This window comes from Spermophilus citellus, assembly GCF_964194105.1.
Source record: "Spermophilus citellus genome assembly, chromosome: 3".
In the NCBI taxonomy this organism is placed as follows: Eukaryota; Metazoa; Chordata; class Mammalia; order Rodentia; family Sciuridae; genus Spermophilus; species Spermophilus citellus.
In genome coordinates this window covers 170,853,365-170,875,840 of record NC_138184.1, presented here as the reverse complement: position 1 = coordinate 170,875,840, position 22,476 = coordinate 170,853,365, and the positions used below count along the sequence as shown (strand labels likewise).

The following is a 22,476-nucleotide window of genomic DNA, read 5'->3' as shown; positions in this document are numbered from 1 at the left end:
TCTGGGACACAGTGCAGCTCTGTTCCTAGGAAGATCCTCATTGTCTAACCATGCTTCCTCCCCTGTCATAGTCTCCTGCCCTACCAGATCTGTTTCCAAGGGACTTTCATATTCCAAATTTAACTCACAAAAGAATTCCTTGTGATTTCAACAGCAAAGGTACTCACACATCAACAAAAGTGGGTGGAAACTTTGATGTTGAAAATGTAGTTGGGAAAGGAAGGGGCATTCCAGAGTTAAGAGTGACATCAGACAAGATGGTGTGGAAATGAGGGACCACCAAGAAAGGGACTGATCTACTCTCTGCTCAGTCATACCTGAGTTAATCAAACTGAGCCTTGAGATTCAAAGGTGATGTTTTTGGAGGACAGAAACTTGTCCAGCATGAAGGGTGGGCTGGGGCTCCCTCCATTCTGTGCAGTGACCTTCTTAAGCAGGCCAGTCTCACACTGCCATGGCCCTACTTCTGAGGTTCCCCTTCCTGCAGAGACACTTCAGCCTCTACTGCAGGCTTTTTCATCCTTCTTACTCTCAGGCTGTCTCCCTCAGCATCAGCTCGCTTGCCACAAATGAAATTATCTTCTCCATTTTGTCTTAATGTCCCACCTCCACCTATCTTTGCTCCTGATTTTGCCCATCCATCCTTCCCTCCAGCATTAGGGAGATTAAAAAACAAAACAAACAACAACAAATGAGAAAAAAAAAAAAGAAATTGCCAATTATTTTCTTGCCTTTCAGAAGCACTAATCTAGCAATTAAGCCATACTTCTCTAGTAGATTCAGGATTCTCCTGACCTTCCCTCACCCCTAGGGATCCCTAGGGACTGGGTCTTTGTAATGACAGAGGCTATACCTGGAAAGCCTGTCCACACATTATTAACTTTTTAAGTTCATGTAATCTCCCGATTTCCATGATGCCTCCTTTTACATTTTGATTCAGTTCTAGGTGAATCCTTCTCTGAATAGTATCACAAAATTCAGAAATTATCTACTAATAGTTTATAACTATTTGTCTGTTGTCTCCAACTTGATAATAAGTTTGAGAGAAGGGATAACATCTTGTGAATCTTTGAATGCCTACACTGGCTGAGTGACTAAAATAATGCAATCATTTTCCTAGATTCTTTCAAGCCTGGACAGAGTTTTAACTTCAGTCTTTAAAAGACCCATTTCTTCACAACCTAAACCAGGTTAAAAGAGGAAAGTTTATTTTAATCACAGAGAAAAGAGGTTTTCATAACTGCATTATTAGAAACACTGTGTGGAAACAGTTGTTTTATCAACTTATTTGGTTTCTCTAATAGTTTCCACATATCCCTACTCCCCCAATGTTGCATAATTAAAATGTTCATATCATCAGTTTTCTTCTTCTGAACATTAATTATTCTGAATATCAATGTCTGACCTCACATCTAAAATTCATATTTTTACTTCTGATCTGTAATGATGTCATGCTATGCTTATCAATCTCAAAATTATGTTTCTAGAGATACATGTATTGAGGAATTTTTAGTTTGTTATATTTTACAAAATTCTACATACCTTCTTTCCTAATTAATTAATAAAAGGTGTCTCTGTAACATTGTTTATAGCAATAAAAATTCATACAAGAGATTCTGTTGGTTTTTTGTTAATTTAGAACATTTGCTGAAAGGTGAATGCTACTGATTCATTTTCTGCAAAACACTGCATTTCTTATCCATGTTGGAGTCAAACAGAGTACCACATAATTACCTGATTATGCATTCCCTTGGCCACATGTATCAAAGTTTCCAGCTTCATGTGAGAATTAAATATTGGTATGTGGTAACATTTCAATTTCACAACTGAGTTCTACCTATGGAGATCTAAGTCATAAATCACTCTAGGTTGGGAAAGGGAATCCAGTTTTTAATATTTTTCTTGAATAATCAGATATTGCATATTTTTATCTACTGCCAGCACTGAGAATTTCAGTTTCTATTATTATTATTTTTCTCCCGAAGGCTCATAAAACTCTGAAAAAATAAGAGTTATGTGTTAATAATATTTTTAGTTTTTACTGTTCCTAATGAACATTTTGGGTGTCTTATTCACATAAACAATTTAAATTTGGGCCAAAATCTTTAACTTTAAAGTTCCTTTAAAACAGATGTTCTCTAATATTGGCATTTGCCAGTAAATAGATGAAAATGGAGAATATCATGCTAAGTGAAATAAGCTGGGCTCAGAAAATCAAGGGTTGAATGTTTTCTCTCACAGGCAGAAGCTAGAACAAAGTTGGGGAGAAAAGAAAGGGGGGTTGGATATCACAAAGATACAGGGAAGATGGGCTGTGCTCGTCTTGAATATGAAGGCACTGGGTTCTATCCTCAACATCACAGAAAAAATAAAATAAAGGTATTGTGTCCATCTACAACTAAAAATGTATTTTTTTAAAAAAAGAGACAGGGAAGATCAGAGGACTAGAAAAAGGAGACTGAGAGGGAGGTAGGAGGAATGGAAAAGGGGAGAAAATTCAGCACAAATTTGATAAAATTATACTACATGCCTGTGTAAAATATACACAAAGAAATCCACCTTTATGTGTTGTACAAACCATCAATTAAAAATAAATAAATAAATGAATGAGAGGAAGACCAGTAGAGGAAAGGGAGTGGGGGAGGGAGCAGTGGAGCTGGGGGCAGAAAAATAAAATGGAATAAATCAAATTCCTTGCATGTATGATTTTGCCGAAATGAACACAACTATTACGCATAACTATAACATGCTAGTGAAAGCAAAATAAATCAATAAATATTCTGCTACACGTATGCTATGACATCTACAGTCCACAGTAATTAAGTATACATTTCAAAATACCTAAAGGAGAAGAGTTTGAGGGTTTTCAACACACACAAGTGATAATATTTGAAGAAATGGAAATGCTAATTACTTTGATTTTATTATACTGAATACATGTATCAAATTATAACATTGGGCCCCCTACATATGCATAATTGCTATATGGCAATTAAAAATTTTTAAGTTGTTCTACAACTAGAAACAAAGAAAAGGAAAGCTAACTATCATTGCTAATAAAAGATATGAAAAATAAATATTTTAGAAAAAGGAAAAAAATTAGGTTCAGCATCACTAGGGAGTTTAGGGCCAGCATTTCAGTTGCCTTGGCAAGTCATAAAAATGATACACAACAAATAAAATGGAGTTTAGCAAAAGGAATTATGGCAAACTGTACAAAGTGTTTTACTGACACCTGACCTCAGGGTTAAATGCTTACATTTTTTTATTGTGGGACCAGCAAATATGGTGCTGTAAATAGCTGCATCGTGTTAAAGTTCTGAACATGACAGAGGCATTGATGGCATCACAACATAAGCAGCAAGGAAGATTTCTTTGGATTCTATGTGGGTCCTTGAGGGAGAGGAGGAAGCAACTCCCCGTGAGGTCTAGACGATTTCTGATTCAATAGTTAACATCACATGGAGATTTGCCTTTTTAGTTACAATTGTGACAGATTTTACCAACTGATTAATTCATTTTTGGATCTATGTAGTTGTATTCTAAGATCCTTAACTTTGTTAAGGCATTGTCCCATTATTCTCTCCCTAAGAAGCAAGCTGTTACTAGAAACCATAACATCTGCTGCATTCTTTTTCCCTCATCTCCACTTGCCACATCATTTGTACCCTGTTATGATTTTGTGGCAATGTTCAAAGAAAAGGTAGACACTCACTCAATGAAGTAGACTTCGCCCTTCTCTGTATAGGCCATTTCCCAGTTATCAGGCAATGGATCTGAGTCCTCATTCTCTTCAGGCTTAGTTGGTTTTGTGTCTTCCATCTGTTCCTTGGGCTCCTCAGGCTGACCGTACACGGGTGCAGGATAAGGCTGGGAGGGCGTCTCTCCTGAGGCACCTGCACTCTTGTCTTCATGTTCACTGGATTCTACAAGAACAAGAGCATGTGGTTAGTCTCTCCAGCCAGGAACTCTGGGGTCAGTGTGAAATGCACCACACCAGGCAATACTCTCTATGAAGGCTAATGGGAAATATTGCACAACACAGGTGCTGCAGGCAGAATAACAGAACCCTGAAGATGTTCATGTCCCAATGCGTGAGGCCTGGGCAATTTACCTTGTATGGCAAGAGAGGATCTGCAGGTGTGATTAAATTAAGGACCAGGAGATGAGAGTGTTATCTTTGATTATCCAAGTGGGTTCACTGTAATCACAAAGATCCTAAAAAGTAGAAGGGGTAGGCAGGTGTGGAGGAGATATTACAAAAGAAGGCCAAAGAGCTGCCCTGCTGTGTTGCAGCTGCCTCTGAAGACAGAAAAACAGGGGCACAAGCCAAGGAATATGGGCTGCCTCAAGATGCTGGAAAAGGCAAGAACTTGGTTTCCTCCCTAGAGATGCAGAGACGAACGTAGCCCTGTCAGCACATTGATTTTAGCCCACTGAGACCCACACCAAACTTGTAACCTACAGAACAATAACATAATGCGAGCCACGAAATCTGCAGTGATGTTACTGAACAGAAACCTAATGAAACAGAATAAAAACTATAACAGATACATACCTTAATAGAAACAATAACATTTAAGAAGGACAACCCCAACAACCCCAACAAGTAAATGTGTAGTTCCAGAATGACAAAAGAGAACAGCATGGGAGGAAATAATATGCTGTACGTAATAGAGGAAAATTGACCTGAATTAAAGAAGTACTCAAGCCTGCACTGAATCTGAAGCCAGATGAGTAAAACATACAGACCCACGGACACATTTTGATGAAATTTCCATTTGACAGTGTTAAAAAGTAGTTTTAGCAGTTTTCTCATTGAAGAAACAAGATTACTCACAAAGAGAAAAGGAAGAGAAGAACATGGGACCTTTCATCTGTCACACTGTTTAAACTCAGTATGGTAACATCTAGTCTAGATGAATACAGCAACCCAATAGCCTAACTCTATCCAGATATCTATCATTCATCCATGTGGGCAAAGAAAGTAATTCTCAAACATGCAGAGTTCAGAATGTGAATTACCCATGTGTCTTATCTTCGGACAACAGTGGGGGCATTATTCTAGCCATATCCTGATAATGGAATAGGACACAGATCTCAAAAAAGGAAGAAGAGGAAAATAAAAAGTAAGAAGAAAAAGAAATTCTGCAGAACACAAGTAAATGTAAATGGTGGATAATTTCGTTGCCAGAAATTTGTTACGTGTCAAAGATGGGTTTTCGAAAGAGGAGACAAATTTTACATGGAAAACCTTGTAACAGCATGGGTTCTGCACCTTTATCTTGGGAAAATTCAGGTTTTGGAGGATGGAGAAAAGGTCAGACATAAAGACATTCTAAAGGTCTCAAGAGGAGATATTTTAAAGGCTTCTTTCTCTTAGGATGGGATTATTAGGCAAACATTTTGGTCAAGGTGTAGGTCTAACTGTATAATGGAGATATTTTTAAAGTATCCCCTAAGGTATTATTTCCCTACATTATTTATGGTTTTCTTTTTCCAGTTAGCTTTTCTTTTTTTTTAAAATTTTTTTTTAGATTTTGATGAACCTTTATTTTATTCATTTATTTGTATGTGGTGCTGAGGATCAAAGCCAGTGCCTCACACACACTAGGCAAGTGCTCTGTCACTGAGTCACAACTCCCGTCCCCGTCCAGTTAGATTTTCTGCCAGTAAGAACAGACCATAAGCCTTACATGCCAAGGAAGAAGAAAGCAGATATAACCTAGAAAAAGGAGAAATCCTTAGGATAAATGAGAAGAAAATATGCTTCAGAAGCTCCCCCAAAGGGCCCGTTGAGCCCTGACACAGCAAGGAGAGCACAACAGAGATTCAGAGGGATGGGACTAGAAAAAGAGGCAACGTGGGGTGACTCTACAATTGTGTGGGAAATCACCTGCTATGAAAATTAAAGTACATACACATATGAAAATGTACATACACTTTGACTCAGTTATTATACTTTGAGGATATATCCTCTAGAAATAAAGGCATTGTTTATAAGAATATCTATATAATAATATTTATTGTAGTATTGTTTGTAGTAACAACACCCTAGAAATGGTATGAATGTCTTTTAAAAAAATATGTTTAATTAAAATGTGTTTATCATTACTATGGAAAACTATGTGTTTTAAAAACAATGAATTAGATCTATATCCATTGACCCAAAAAGGTGCTTATAATGACTATTTGAAAGAGTAATTCAATGCATATTACTAATCCTATTTTTCTAAATAAGCCAACACCAAAGTCCCTAATTTTAAATTGCCTTACAGAACATGAAAGTAGTGGGGAATGATGTACAACAGACTGTCGATTGTGATTACTTTAGGATACTAAAATTGGACAGCGATGGGAGAAGTTTTCTTGAATATGTCTTTGCATATATTGGTACTTATTGTTAGAACTTTGAAAATCAGTAAAGATAACAAACAAGTAAATTGAAGTAGCAGTTCCTTAGATCATTTTTTCCATATCTGCATTAATCAAAGACAGCAATATTAAATTATCTTTTAGAAATTAGGAAACAAAAGAATACCATATAAGCTTTGATTGCCTTGCCCTTATAAAGGGAGAAGTTATGAAAATATTATGGCTGTTAGTGATGTAGTCTCCCTGATTCTGCATAGAGTCTAACTTTGTAAATTGTGTAGGAAAGAAGCAGCACAAGGAAGTAGTATCATTCTCATTAAATTCTCTTTGCTGCAATATGTGGAACACACTGTGGTATGTAAGTGGAACATACCGAAACCTCATGTTGCAATGAAAAGTTACAATGCAAGGTCAAGCTGATGCACTGAGTCAGTGTTCACTTAACAATATTTATTGAGTATTCCACTGGTGCCAGGCACTGAGGATAGAAGAGTGAACAAGGGAGGCATGATTCTTGCTTTGATGAAATTCAAAAGAAGTCATGTGTAGTCTTCATATAATCTTATATCTTCATCCAATTTTAAGTGTGATGTGAGCTACTGAAAAAGTAAAGACGGAGTCTTACACGTGGGTATTCACCTAATCTTACACAGTCAAGGAAAGCCTCTTTTCCAATAGGCTATCAAATCTGGGACTTCTTTCAGAAGGAAGTAAGTGAGAAATTGATAAACAGGAGTTGGATCAGGCAAGGCCTTACTCATATGGCCTCAGGATTTGGAACTGTATCCCAAAAGCAATGGGAAGGTATTGAAGACAAAATTGGATTTTCATTTTCCACAAATATCCCCTCAACTGAGTGGGAACTTGAGGATGGCAAGAGTGGGCGTACAGGCCAGCAGTGGCTATTTTTGTGTGCTCCAGATTGAAAAAGAAAAAAAAATGGTGTTGTAGCTTGAGAATGGGAAAAAGCTGATTGATAAAATATTTGGAGTGTAGAATTTTGTTTGATTTCCAAAAAAGAAAAAAAAAAATAGACTAATAAGGAGAAAGGAAAAGTCCTGGTAACCCTGGTGGGAGGCAAAGTAATCCTCTGAGGGATGGAACACAAGAGGAGCAGTGGGACTCTGTGGGTGAGGGAGGACAATGAACATGGTTTTGGACATGCTGAGTGAGAGGCCCCTGCCAATCCCACAATGGAGATGTCAAATCAGAGGGTTCTTGGCTGGAGAGGATCAACTCCAAAGACAACAGCAGATGGCTGGATTATATTATAATTTAAGCCATGAGTAAATGAATTTGCCAAGAGAAACAGTGTGAGAAGTGAAGACAAGATTCCCTAGAGCAGCTGTCTGAAAAACTCCAATCTTTAAGAGTCACTGTAAGGAGGAACTGGCAAAATGTTGATGAGGAAAGCAGCTGTGGAATTAATAAGAAAACCAGCTGACTGTGGTGCCATAGAAACCATGCAAAGGAGCAGAAAGCAATTGGCTTTGGACAAAGATTTGGAACAGTCCAGAAAGACAAAGATATAAAATAGGTAGAAAATTAACATGAAGGTCACTGGTGACATTAGCGACCTGCTATGGAAGTGTTGGCGGTAGAGTGATGGTTGATGCCAGATTGGAATGGGTTAAAGAATGATGAAAAGAAAATACAGAATTTGCTGATGGAGAATTCATTCAAGAGGGTTGGATATAAACAAATCAACTTTTCCCTACCATTGTATAATACTATTAAATTCTTGAGGGAAATGTCAGGCATCTCTTGGAAAAAAAAGCCTCATCTTTGAAGAAGTCTATAATCGTATTTATGGTTATGCCAGAGATTAGTAAGCAAAGTGCTCCTTGTTTAACCCATTTATCATTCATTTATTTATTCTTAATCAATCATTACATGAGCACCCATGAGCTAAACTCCTATGATGTGCAAGATATTTGAAAAGGGCTATTATTTTTTATTTTTATTGTTGGTTGTTCAAAACATTACAAAGCTCGTGATATATCATATTTCACACTTTGATTCAAGTGGGTTATGAACTCCCATTTTTACCCCATATACAGATTGCAGAATCACATCCGTTACCCATCCACTGATTTACATATTGCTATACTAGTGTCTGTTGTATTCTGCTGCCTTTCCTATCCTCTAATATCCCCCCTTCCCTCCCCTCCCCTCCCCTCTTCTCTCTCTACCCCCTCTACTGTAATTCATTTCTCCCCCTTGTATTATTTTTCCCTTTCCCCTCACTTCCTCTTGTATGTAATTTTGTATAACGCTGAGGGTCTCCTTCCATTTCCATGCAATTTCCCTTCTCTCTCCCTTTCCCTCCCACCTCTCATCCCTGTTTAATGTTAATCTTCTTCTCATGCTCTTCATCCCTACTCTGTTCTTAGTTACTCTCCTTATATCAAAGAAGACATTTGGCATTTGTTTTTTAGGGATTGGCTAGCTTCACTTAGCATAATCTGCTCTAATGCCATCCATTTCCCTCCAAATTCTATGATTTTGTCATTTTTTAAAGCAGAGTAATACTCCATTGTGTATAAATGCCACATTTTTTTTATCCATTCGTCTATTGAAGGGTATCCAAGTTGGTTCCACAGTCTTGCTATTGTGAATTGTGCTGCTATGAACATCGATGTAGCAGTGTCCCTGTAGCATGCTATTTTTAGGTCTTTAGGGAACCCAGAAGGGGAATAGCTGGGTCAAATGGTGGTTCCATTCCCAGCTTTCCAAGAAATCTCCATACTGCTTTCCAAATTGGCTGCACCAATTTGCAGTCCCACCAACAATGAGCAAGTGTATCCTTTTCCCCACATCCTCGCCAGCACTTGTTGTTGTTTGACTTCCTAATGGCTGCCAATCTTACTGGAGTGAGATGGTATCTTAGGGTGGTTTTGATTTGCATTTCTCTGACTGCTAGAGATGGTGAGCATTTTTTCATGTACTTGTTGATTGATTGTATATCCTCCTCTGAAAAGTGTCTGTTTAGGTCCTTGGCCCATTTGTTGATTGGGTGATTTGTTATCTTATTGTCTAATTTTTTGAGTTCTTTATATACTCTGGATATTAGGGCTCTATCTGAAGTGTGAGGAGTAAAAATTTGTTCCCAGGATGTAGGCTCCCTATTTACCTCTCTTGTTGTTTCTTTTGCTGAGAAAAAACTTTTCAGTTTAAGAAAGTCCCATTTGTTGATTCTAGTTATTAACTCTTGTGCTATGGGTGTCCTATTGAGGAATTTGGAGCCCGACCCCACAGTATGTAGATCGTAGCCAACTTTTTCTTCTATCAGACGCCGTGTCTCTGATTTGATATCAAGTTCCTTGATCCATTTTGAGTTAACTTTTGTGCATGGTGAAAAGGGCTATTATAATGGGGGAGTGAAAATTTTTTTTTTTTGTATCAGGCTCTGATGAGTGGGGTTGAGAGGGAAGCAGTAAGTAGCACCTGTCTCCTCCACCTGAACAAAGTAAGACTGTAAAATGAGGAAGGCAAGTGGAAGACCATGACCTTCCCTCATTTAGTATTCATAAAGACTAATCTAAGAATATAGTTATAGTGAGAGTCAAGGGCTGATGGTAAAACCCAGAATCAGTCTAATTTATCTATTGGCAGTGCTGAACCAGGGAAAGCCTTCCACGTAGTGGCAGAACCTGTTCCCAGAAGAGCAAAACAGAGCATTTAGAGGAAGAAAAAGAGGAGTCGAGCCAAGCAGGCCTAGATAATTCTTCCAAGCAGTATCAATCAGATAAGACACTCCATCAGGCCTGGGCAGTGAATCAAGGGGCCAGGGGAGTTAAATACAGTAACATTCCTGGGAACCATGCGTAGTGGAACCATGAGAAGAAGCAAGAGAAACTAAGATAGTTTTCAGAGGACCTCCAATGTTAAGCAGAGAAGGATTTGGTCTTATAGTTCTTACATTACTGGGAAATGTCAAAAATTAATTAGTTTTATAAACATTTATTGGGAGCTTACTAAATGAAAGGTCAGGCTCTAGGCAAAGATGAGTGTGATCGAGAGCACACGGAATGGTTTGCTAAGGTTGTCAACATATACCACAGACTAAGTGGCTTGTAACAGATATTTATTGTCTCATGGTACTGGAATTGAGGAGTTCTGTATCAAAGTGTTGGCAGGGCCAGCTCCTTCTGGAGACTGGGAAAGGATCTATTTCAAGCTTCTCCCAGCTTATGGTAGTTCCTGGGTTTGTGGAAGCATTATTTCAGTCCTCATATGGTATTCTCCCAGTGTCTGCATCCCAAAGTCCCCATTTAATAAGGACATCAGTCACATGGGAACACAGATATGCTCTACTCCAGTAATGACCTCCTCCTAATTAAAATGTCTACAATAATCCTATTTCCAAATAAAGTCACATTCTGAGAGACTGGAGGTTTAGACTTCAACATGAATTTTAGAGACACACCATATAACTTATAAAATAGTCTATCAAATGGGTTCATCTTACAAGCCACTGGATTAATATTTACCATATTTGGGACTATAAGTTACTGTTTCATGCTATATTTGTTATCCTACTTAATAAGGACAATGAAATGAATTTTCCTGCATTTTGGATAATATAATTGTCTTTCTTTTTTGTATTTGGTTTAAATGTTGTAAAAATCAGACAGGTTGGGCATTGCATAAGTGGTTAAGAAATTAACCATTAAGAACAGAAGGGACTTTCAATAATAAAGGGAGAGAAACAACCTGAACTTGCATCCCAACCACAGGAGCCTGTGTTGCCCATTCTTCTTAGGACCTCCAGCCCCGAGTAGTTTGCACTGGAATATATATATGCAAGCACACTGTCACATCCAGGGCATGTGTGGCAGATCTGTGGTCTATTTAGAATCCTTGGACTATTTAGATTCTGAATAAAGAAGTCAAATAATCCATGCTTGTTTTCCTTTTAGAACAATGTGAAGGTATTTCCTATTTAGAAGGTGGCCAAGTAAAATTGTCCTTTATGACAAGATGCATTTCTCAGTGTGGTTTTATTGCAAAATTTAAAATCTTATCCATATTCTTTGGATATACAAAATGTAACTTTTCCTTAAGATGCTTGCAGTCAAAGTGAACAGATTATCAAACAGAAGCATTTTTGAGTATTCTACATTGCTTTTTTTATGTTGCTTAGATATATTACAATCTAGAGCAAGGAGATTTTTGCACTAACAATAGAAACAAACAATATTTCAATAAAGAAGGAACACTTCTTTTAAAGAATGGCAATAATGGGAAAAACTTCTCTGGGACCAGGATTGTTAAATCTCTAAGAAATTCCACAGAAACACTGAGGCACAAAAGAGACATTTGAGATGTAAAGTCTTATAAACAAGGACCTATGAAATTAGGGTTTATTGCTCCTTCACTGTTGAGAAGATTTAAAAAATAGAATTCCTTTCATCTTGACTACCCTAAGTATTTTGATGAATTTAGTAAATACGATTTCCCTCTTTCTATAAGAATTCAGAAGACCTCAAAAATCTGTACATAGAACAAAGGATGAAAAGCTTTTTAATTCAGAGAGAGTAAAATGTACACATTTTTTGCATTCAGTTCAGATCTTATAACTTTTCTAGCTCTAGTCCAGTCTAAGATTTTGGTATTATAAAAATTTATATAGTATCTATACCTTTGCTTACATGTTTCGTGTTCTACCATACCTCAAGTATAAGACAAAGGATAAATCAGAATGCAATGATTTTGAATGTTCTCACCATTTCTATAAAAAATAACCAAAACTAAGATAAAACACTTCAAGAAGAAGAACATCCATTTTGGATGTTATCCATATTTTATTTTGACATGGTTTATGCACATAGTTAATGTAAAGATTTCTGTAACTGCCACCCTTGGAAATAAGGGGAAGTAATGGAGGATTTTTTAAGCTAGATAGAAATTGATTTCTTTGAACTGTCATAAAATTTGAATTTCCAAAATTGATTTTGCTCTTTGTGAGAGAGAATGCTTTGATTTTTATTTTTAATGGCTATGTGACAGATTTTAATAAATTCCATTTTTTTCTCTCTTTCTCTTCATATTAGTTCTTCGGAAGTAAATATGGCTGAAGACTATTTAAGTTGAGAAGAAGAAGAGTAAGGGACATATTTGTAGTGATAAAGAGAATAAGGTTGATTTGAGATTAAAACTTTATTTCCTTCTTCTTTAGCAATTCTCTGATAGCAACAAATACTCTCCACAAGAAGCAGGAGAATATAATTACTAACTGGTGTCAGACCACCTGGGTTTGAATCTGTCCTTCACAGTGTGATACTGAGCAAGTTATTTACTCACTCTGTGTGTGCCCCAGTTTCCTTAACTGTACAATGGAGGCAACAAACTTACCTACCTCCAAGATTTAGATGTGACATGTACATAAAGTGCTAAGAACAGTAAACTACCAGAATATGGTAAGTGTTCAGTAAATGTTATATATTATTATCATAACTACTAAATACATTGAGTAGTTAAATCAGTGTAGCCATTCAAATTATTTCTACCTAGAGAAACAAGTATCACAATTAATTTTCTATGATTGTTAGGATATTGGGTGTTTTCAAAAAGTAATGCAAGTGCCGAAAAAAAATGTATACAGTAAGGAGCTTTTCTTCCCAATTAAGACATGCAATGGGCTTATGCAATTTGAAGGAGAAAAAAAAATATTCTTAGAAACCACACATTTCCCTTTTATATTCTCTATTATTTCCTGTCAAGTTTTGCATTTGCTTTTTCTGGGCGCTAGGGGATGCTACTAGGCTATGAACTTGGCATCACTTTGGCATCTTTGAGGGTACTGATTTAAAGCAGAATCAGAGGCTTCACTCCCTAATCTTATTTTAGCTGAAGGCTTACTCTCTTCCTATACCTTTGGAGCAGTCTTGACTATGAATCTGCTTGCAAGTGATGGCTCTCCACTTTGGTATCTGTTCTGTTGAGATACTGGCCACAGTGTGCGAATGGTGAGGACTGAAGATTTTGCTACAATTTCTTGCAAACCTGACAATCCTATCAAAAGTGTGCTTGTTACATTGATCTAAGGTATTATTTTCCACTGTGGCGAGAAGACTGTTCACTGATGGGAACTGGAGTGCTTAACTAGAATTTGAACCACAGGCTCTTGTAAATGGATGAACACTTCAGGATTGATATTTGGACAAAAGAAAAATATTATTGTAATAACTTTTATAATTATTATTGAGTATTTAGTATTTTATTTCTAGTATAATTTGTTTCTAATCTTATGTAATTAATTTTTTATCATGGCCATGTGATAGAATATGTCCTGTAGTGAAAAGTGGAAGATACTGTCTTTAGAAATGAAGTTGTCATGTAGCAGCTTACCTGAATTCTACATAACCAGTTGACCAAAAGAAGTCAAGATTATAGAATATTGCTCAGAAAGCACTCTTACCAAATTTCCTTTCTTTGCCTAAACCTTATAAAACAAGAAGAGGAATTGTGAGTGCTAAATATATATTCACATAGTATGACTGGTGGCTTTTTGCTCATCACCTAAAAAAATACTTTTTTTTGATGTAATAGAACATTCATGTCATACACAATTCTAAAGTACAAAGAGAAATACAATGCAAATCAGGTTTCCCTCCTCAGGGGTCCAGTCATCCACATTATTCTGGTCCTTCATAGTTTTTTCTCTATGCACATTGACTAGTAATGTTTAATTGGTAGTTTTTGACGTTTTAGTGCTCCAGAAGTGGTTCTAAGTCCTAAAAGAATTCATTACAAATTCCTACCTTTAAGATATGAGCATATGGAGAAGTGGTTTTTAAATACTATGGAATATGTAAAAATGCATGAACACTTGTATTTTTGAAATGCTTACTAATATTTCCCTCTATTTTTGAGGCCAAGAAGAAAATAAAAGTAGAATAAAATATTAGAATTCAGGGAATATCGTGCAATGATTTACCATGGTTCTGCTTTTCGAAATGCTATATAATCTGAGGAAGCAGAAATCCCCAATCCTGGGAGGAAATGATTTTTTATCATTTATAAGTAAATAGGATCTCATCTACTCAGGCACAAGCCAGGGAAATGTGAATGAATAATATAGTGTATTTAATGCTTCAAAATTGTATTTCATCTATATTTAAAACCCACAATTGGTTGCAAATTGTGTTAAGGATGAAAAATATGGAAAAATTATGAAAAAAGAAAATTCAAGGTCTATGAGTGGAAGATGACAAGGGAAAATATTTCCTGAGATATAAAAAGAAGTTAATTGAAAAGAATCAATGAAAAAGATCTGTAGAGGAAATGATTTTCCATTAACTGAGGAGGAGAGCTGCCTTAATTACTATAGTTTCTTCCTTCTATAATATTTAATTTTTAACACTTTAATAAATGTAGGCTGGAATAATAGCCATAATAATCCTTACAGCTCTAAAATTGTTTATGCCTTGTGATTTTCATCCTGTAATGAATTCTAAAGATATCTATAATACAAAAACAAGTCACCCAAATCCTCTACAATCTCTGGGGTGAGAATGACTTGTACACATGTTGAAAATATTCAAGGATCATAGCAAGATACGAAATAAAATACAGGATATACACATACAATATGTCTTAGGCTTGATTTAAAATTTCAGAAAAAAGAAAAGGAAAATAGTACTATATAAAACAATGCCAACTTCTGAAGCTTCAAAGGACTGAAAGAGAAAAAGACAACTTTACTTAATTTTCATCTTGATTTTTCAAGTGCATTCTTTCTTTTTTCTTTTCTTATCTTTTTTCTTTTTTTTTTTTTTAATGAAAGTGAGAAATCAGGAGGGAGAAAGGTGCAAAAAGTTCCCAAGAATGGATCCAGGTAAAAGGAACAGGTGCTCAGAGAGTCCTTATCCAGAGACTTCTTGCCCTCTCTAGACAGAGAGGCCAGCCCCAAGTCAGAAGTAATTGAAGCCTTCTTTTTTTTTTTTTTTTTTTTCTGTTTGTGGTGCTCACACTAAAATCCAGGTCTTTGCACGTGCTAGGCAGGGGCTTAGAGACACCTTGGACAACAGAGTTGGTGGATTTCATACTAAGAATCATGATCACTTCTCTGAGAGGATGTATGACATAAGAAATGCAGAGATAGCCAAAAATGAGACTGAGAGAGAGTAGCTGGTTGTGATGTGAGAAAAGGGCTCTAAGAAGTCCTGGTAAGCCCAAAGGCATCCTAACAACCCCACTGGTTCACAGCCTTTCTCTAAGTGCTGCCTGAATGGAGGACATTTCCCTGGTCCTTCTTGTTCTGCATTCTTCCATCATGTGGCATATCTCTGTCACACAAAAATTTATATAAACCCTCAGAAGTGGAAAAGCACTTTACTTAGAGGTTGAGTGCAAACTCCAGAAAATACTGAATCTGTTTGAGGGTTTGAAGACGTTCACATAAAGGGATCACCTTCAGTCTGATTGAAAAGTGAGTCTGCCTTGATTTAAAATGGCACTCCTGAAACTCATGATGTCATATCTTCATGGTATTTAAAATTACTACTATAGTTCATAGCCACAACTCTATAAAGTGATAATCCTATTACTTTGTAATTATATCTGCCTTCTCAGATTATTTTACCTTAAAGCAGTGTAAACTTTGAAGTAATCCTTTTAAGAAAAGATGAAATGGTCCTTATGTTTAAATGGAATATCTAATTTTAGAAGGTTAGTTTAAAAATAGTCCTAGAATTTTTCCCATCCAATGGAGACATAAAACCCACAACAGCATTTAGAAACAAGATCATAAAATTAATTATCCTCTCCCCCTACAAAATGTTCAAGATTTGGGTGCTTACACAAATCGCAGTCTCTGTGAACTCACACAAAAATGAGCAGGGAATAGGCGTGGGGGCGGTTTCAGAGTGGGGCATTATTCACAGGAAAACAGCGAGATTCACTACGGAGGACATAATTCTTCTGTCAGTGACAGGATCTCATTCACAGGACCAGGACTGATGGTGCATGCACAGTCAGCGTGCCAAGCAGCACAGGACCTGGATGTGGGTTCCTAATGGTGAACTGAGATCATTGCTGAGGACACTCGGGGATCACATAAGGGGCACTCTGTTTGCTCTCTGGGAGATGCAGTTCATTTGCACTAATTGCGGGTTTGGGGGCCTGGAGAAGGCAGCTCTGTGTGCACATACTGTATTCCCTTTGTTGGCGAAGGTAGCTCTCACGGGGCCCTGTTCCTCCTGGCATTGTGTGTGTGTGTGTGTGTGTGTGTGTGTGTGTGTTAACAGAGAGATTTAACTGCTTTTAAAATAGATGTGCATTTCTAATTCTTTGTACAAGGCTTACTAATAGCTGACGAGGGGAAGCTACAAGATAATAGTGAATTACTTTCCGGAAAAGTTTAGCAGATAACTCATGAAATGAAAGAAATAATAAAAAAAAGCCTAACCCCATTACTATGGTTTATAGGACTTTGCTTTTCTGAAGAAGAGTCCAATGTTGAAAAAAAAAAAAAAAGAATAAAATTCTCTCTGCTTATCTATTAACCATCTGTTTTCAATATTTTCAAAGTTAGGAAGATTACATGATTTCCTGGCTAAGAACATATATTTTAAAATACACTTTTGCATATTTTTCTTTAGTTATTCAACTGTCAAGAGTGCAGGATCAAATTTAGGCAACACTGCAGTGAAGATACTGAATGGTGTAAAATGAGCATTTAAAAAAATCTAGTGTTGATACAGTATGTCTTTAACATTCTCTAGAAGTTAGTTGTAATTGACTAAAATATAAAGATTTACTAAGTACTTGAAATATTTAAAGATGCATGCTAATCACTGAAACAAGTAAAAGCAAAAGAAATTCTTGTCCAGGCATTTCTTAAAATGTCTGTAGGATGCCAGACATTCATGTGTTCAAAAGTTACCTGTGAGTACCAGGCTAAATAATACCTTCCAAATGAATGAAAAATGTGAAATGATATTAGAGAGATGATCAGCTTTGGCTTTTCATCATGGGAGTCAAAAACTAAATTCCTAGGGAATATAAAAAAAATCCACTGGATTTTGAATAGAAAAAGAGAAGGTACAGATGTGTGTGGCATATGTACAAGAGAAGAAAGTTTATGCAGGGAATTGATGGGCAAGAAAGCAAAGAGAGATGTTCTAGTCAAATGCAGGGTCCCTAGGTAGATGTCCAGAGACTGAACTAGTAAAAACAGAAGCTCATTCAAATTTTGAGAATTATAATTGCTTGAGTGAATGGGGATTGGAGAAGCCTTACTTGATGAGGGATAAAAGGCAATTTGACAGGGAAGGAGCTGGAGGCATCAGCCAGGGAATTGCAATCCACAAATGGGTTAGCAAGATACTCCTTTGAGATGGGGCAGTGATATTTGGAAGAAAAAGGTGAAAGCGAAGAATCTAGTGATCATTTATGTCTGATAACAAAATATGAGTCTGGGGGAGAGAAGATCAAAGATAATTCTGAGTTATCTGGGTAAAAGAAGAATTAGAGAAATGACATAAAGGATTTTGTAAACAGGTTTGCTTGCTTTGTGGGATAAGAATTTAAGTGAAACGTGTTGAATTTCAGCTGCTTCCATGGGCAGTAGTTACAAACATGGCTTGAAGCATAGGAGGGTAAGTAAATCGGGGCTAAAGCTAAATCCACAGTATTTGGTGTCAACTATTTACCTAACAAGGTAAACAGAAAGATAAAGATGTATAAGTACAGGTGAGGCTAATGTCAGGGAAGGTTTCCTGGGGATATGAATTTAAAACATCAGTTTAAAGATAGCATCGTCATCCTTGCAAGCATAAGATTTAACACCCCTGCCATGAACTCAGTGAAAGACAAATCTAGAATACAATGCAGACTGCATGCACTGGACTGCAGAGTTATGACTTATGGAGGTCAGAAGTCCCTTTGTCCTCAGCATGGCTAACATCTCTGGGAGGTGTGTCAGGGGACAAGTTCAGGTATTAGTGAGTTTAAGTCTCAGCTCTGCCATTAAACAAACTCTTACCCTATTTTAGTACATTAGTGTAAGTTTTAGTATCTCATTCATAAAATAAGGATTTTATTTATTAAGGGATTAGCATTAACATGTGTTCTATATGCATGACCCACTCCATGCATTCATTAAAGGAGAGTTGTCATTATTATTTATTTTTATAATTTTTATTATTGGCAAGGACAGAACTACATTTCTATGAGAATTATATTGATTTGCATCATCAAGGCGTTATATGAAAGAAAAGCAAATATTCAGATCTGAGACTCTGAAAAATCATTATTATGTGGTTTTCCTAGGTACTATGGGCTAAAACCACATGTATGATATAATTCTGAGCCAAAAGAGAGAGCTCTACACAAAGTTAGTATTCTCATGAGAATTTTCACTGGTACAGGTTTAAGTGTGAACAATAGCTAAAAGGAGAAAAGATGGGGGGGGGGAACAGGTAAGAAATGAAAACTGAAGAATCCTTTAATAACCTTTATTCACACAGAGCAATTAATTTACTTTGTAAAGTATATAAGTACCCAAATACAGGTAGTTTTGATCTTTATATAATATAGAATAAAAAATAAAAATTTTGGAATTTTTAATGCATAGAGGGAAATAAGTCCACTTGTAAATGGTTTCTAGAAATGAAAGCAATAGTTTTTGGTGCATAGAAATTTATAATGCCACTTTTAAAGATGTACAGGTAAAATAGTGGTCATGTGTCTATATCACAGAACATTTTTTTGCATGTGTTTGGTTTTACAAGACTCAGGATAGCACAGAGGCAAGAAACAGGTTCAGAACCCAGGCTTCCTGTATATTAATTCTAGTGACCAGGCAAATTATCTATTTAACTATAGTGTACTTTATTTTTTAATCAGTAAACAAATGTCCAGTTAATATAATTGTTAGGATAATTAAAGAAACTAATGCAAACTATAATGAGGTCAGGTATTCCTATCACATAGTAAGCATCCAAATGAATTTAATCACTGTCTTATTTATTACTATTATTGGCCATATGAGAAAGAAAGGGAGACCTTCCATAGGTAGACAGGATAAAGCCTTCAGAGAAAAGAATGAGGGAATGAGACCATGCCATCCCAGAAGGAGACATCAGGCCTGGAGAACATTCTGTCATTGCCCCTGACAGCTTCAACCACACCACCTCCTCCTTAGCTAGAACACCCTGTCATTGCTGCTGACAGCTTCAACCACATTGCTCTTCCTTACTACTCCTACCACTAGCCCTAGCAACAGCTGACCACCAGATTTACCCTGACCCGAAAAACTTTCTTTCCTGGATGGATGTGCCAAATCACAAGGTTGGGTGGGTCCTCTTAATTATGAAAATAAGGGTTTAGATTTATGCACTTCTAATTGGCTTATTAAGCTGGGAGCTTGAAGAGCATGACTGGTTCCTCATTCCACCAATCACCTTCACTAGGTCATAAAATATGCCTTTAAAACCCCCTAGACAACAGATACCCATTGGCATCCGTGACTTAGAACTCCTCTCTCTTTGGAAGTTCTGCTTTCTTCCTATCACTTTAATAAATCCTGTTACCTTGTTCTCATTCCATGTCTATGGATTTCATTCCTTGACGTGGCGAGACAAAGAACCCATCCATCCATCCTCCATGCTGCATTACTTTTATAATGGATTAAGCTTACCCCAATAAGCTTTTCTCACTTTTTGTGCCTCACTGATTACAATATTAATATTCTGAATTAAGATTTGATATTATTATCATCAACATAAGGCAGTGTTCACTAAAATAGAAGCAACGGTTTTTCTCATTATTCTCTGAAATATTCGTAGCTGGTGAATGTGCATGGGAAGAAGATAAAAGCAAGACTAAGACTGCTAAATAAATGCAACGAAGTCCAAATGGTGAAATGTTGGAAAATGGGTATGATAGGAGGCCAAGGAAATTTCTAAAGTCTCTATTGGATGAACAAAGAAAAACAAAGGCATTTCAAAGACGGGAATTATCAAAAGGTTTTTAATAAGGGATGGTGGGCCAATTTTCTGGTGTGGGATTGTTCTTTCCATCTTTTAACACTGGCCTAATTAATAGACCTCTCAACTTACATAGCAGGGAAGAAAAAGGGAGTAAAAAGGCCATGTGCCCAGCCAGGCTTATAGACCCTCTGTTAGTGGAATCTGTCGATTGTCTAGTTGTTCTCTACCATCTTCAAGCTGAGGGGTCTAGAGACAGTCATATGGCTGTGACTGACCAGGAGGAATTCAATTTGGTTCATTTTCTTTGGGATCCACAAAACCACCTACCCATAAAAATACCTCATTTCACTCCTAATGTGTTGAGAGCCACAGCCGAAGGGGCCCCAGCAAACTTTCAGACTGCCAGCTGATGATTGGCTCACAGAGGCCCCAGCAACATCTAGCTGATTGGCTCCTCTGTGGTGATGTTCATTGGGCTGTTTCCCTGCCCTTTCAGACCACGGAGCTGCTCATTGGGGGACTTTTTTGGCTCCGCCCACGCGACCCAGCCAATTGGCCACAAGAGCAGGAGGATTGTGGGAGGTGGGGAGGCTTGTGGTTTTGGGGGAGAGGCTTGTGGGAAGCTGGTGGTGGCAGTTGGGCTCTGAGGGTTTTTCCTGAGGATCTGTTTTGTTTGGCATGTGTGGTTCTAAAAATAAAGTTAGTTTCTTTTGACAAGTGGCTCCTGATTGTGCCCAGCCAGACTGTGGCATTAAATGTATTATTTAAAGGGAATAGTATATTTTTTTAGATTTAAAATATCCCTAATTGATAGGAAACAGACAGATGCTGTGGTGGGAACATGAGTTTAAGGCAATAATTCTATAAACTGGGCTCACTGTGCTGACCCCTGCATGTTTTCTTTTCTTTTTTAAGAAAGCAAGTTACCTGCAGCCTCACCTGACTTCAGTTGGCAGGATATGCTACATTCAGCAAACAACCTGTTATCTGAAGAAGTGTAGGCCAAAATGCTGATAGAAGAACACAAATTACCCTTTGAGTATATAGGGTGTAGGGAGAGCTCAAGGGGAGGACTTTGTGACCTTTATACAGACCAGACCCCAGAACTCAGGGATATAAAGATATTTCCCCCTAACCATAAAAGCTAAGAATCGGTTCCAATTTGAACTGGTCAGCATGGGCCAAAGTGACCTAGAGTTGTCACGTATAGTGGGGACTTGAAAGTCAGATGTTGTCCTGTTGTCAGTCAGAAACTTCCCTGGGACACCCATTAAAACTGGAGGACAGGAGGGGCATGCCATCCTTCTCTTCACTGAGAGGATCTGGTCCGTACCTGGAGAGTGTCACTCATGCCTCTTATTCTGAGAGACAAATCTGAAATCTTTCAGCCTGATCTTAAGAACTGGAGACTAGGAGACTTCTGTGACTCCTGAAGATATGCACAACAGGCCCTTGCCCCATAACACAATTAAATAACTTCCTAGTTTAAGAAACTGGATTCAAGAATACTTTTATTTCATTTACCTAGCACAAATTGAAAATGAAATAGAAATCATCAAGGATTCTATATTTTGTTTTTGACCAAAGGTGTTAACCAGCAAGAAATTCTGTAAATGTTCTCTGATCTCTAACTTCCACTTCTTTTATGGATACTTCTTTAACTTAGTTATTTTACTTCTCAACATCAGAGATCAATAAATAAAACTGTGTATTATGTATGTAAATTCATTTTATTCATATCATGAAAAGCAAATATTTTCACACAGATACTTGCAAATCAAAAAAGGAATGTGTTTCACTGCTTGAACATTGTTTAGTAGACAAGTTACATTAATTACTGATGGTGATTTTTTTAGCATTTGTATCTAGAAACTAATGATTGCTATAGCCAGAGAATACAGTTTTACCTGGGCATACTAATTGAGAAAGTTGTCCTGAGTCATCAAGATGAAATCACTTTTTATGGTTTTTTTTTTTACCTTAATAGGCTCAGATGAGATTTGGTCTCCTATGTTTGCCTTATGCTTAATGAAGAATACTCTTTACAGATATTTTTGAAAAGGAAGATCAAAAGTCAGTTTATGAAGCTTTACTTTGATAAAAAATAACTGAGCATGAAAATTCAAATACTCTGTCAGTAGAAAAGCAGTACAGTGAAAAA

The 22,476-nt window shown here is 36.9% G+C and overlaps 1 protein-coding gene across 3 annotated transcripts in view; it reads right to left on the bottom strand.

Annotated features, from left to right (window-relative positions):
* Nucleotides 1-22,476, bottom strand: part of MAGI2 (membrane associated guanylate kinase, WW and PDZ domain containing 2) — a 1,381,189-nt gene that overhangs the window by 447,344 nt on the left and 911,369 nt on the right. For all 3 annotated transcript variants that reach the window (XM_081288532.1, XM_081288533.1, XM_081288534.1), the window contains exon 5: nucleotides 3,716-3,926. In XM_081288532.1, the coding sequence (XP_081144658.1) occupies nucleotides 3,716-3,926 (211 nt within the window). The remainder of the gene's footprint in view (nucleotides 1-3,715; nucleotides 3,927-22,476) is intronic.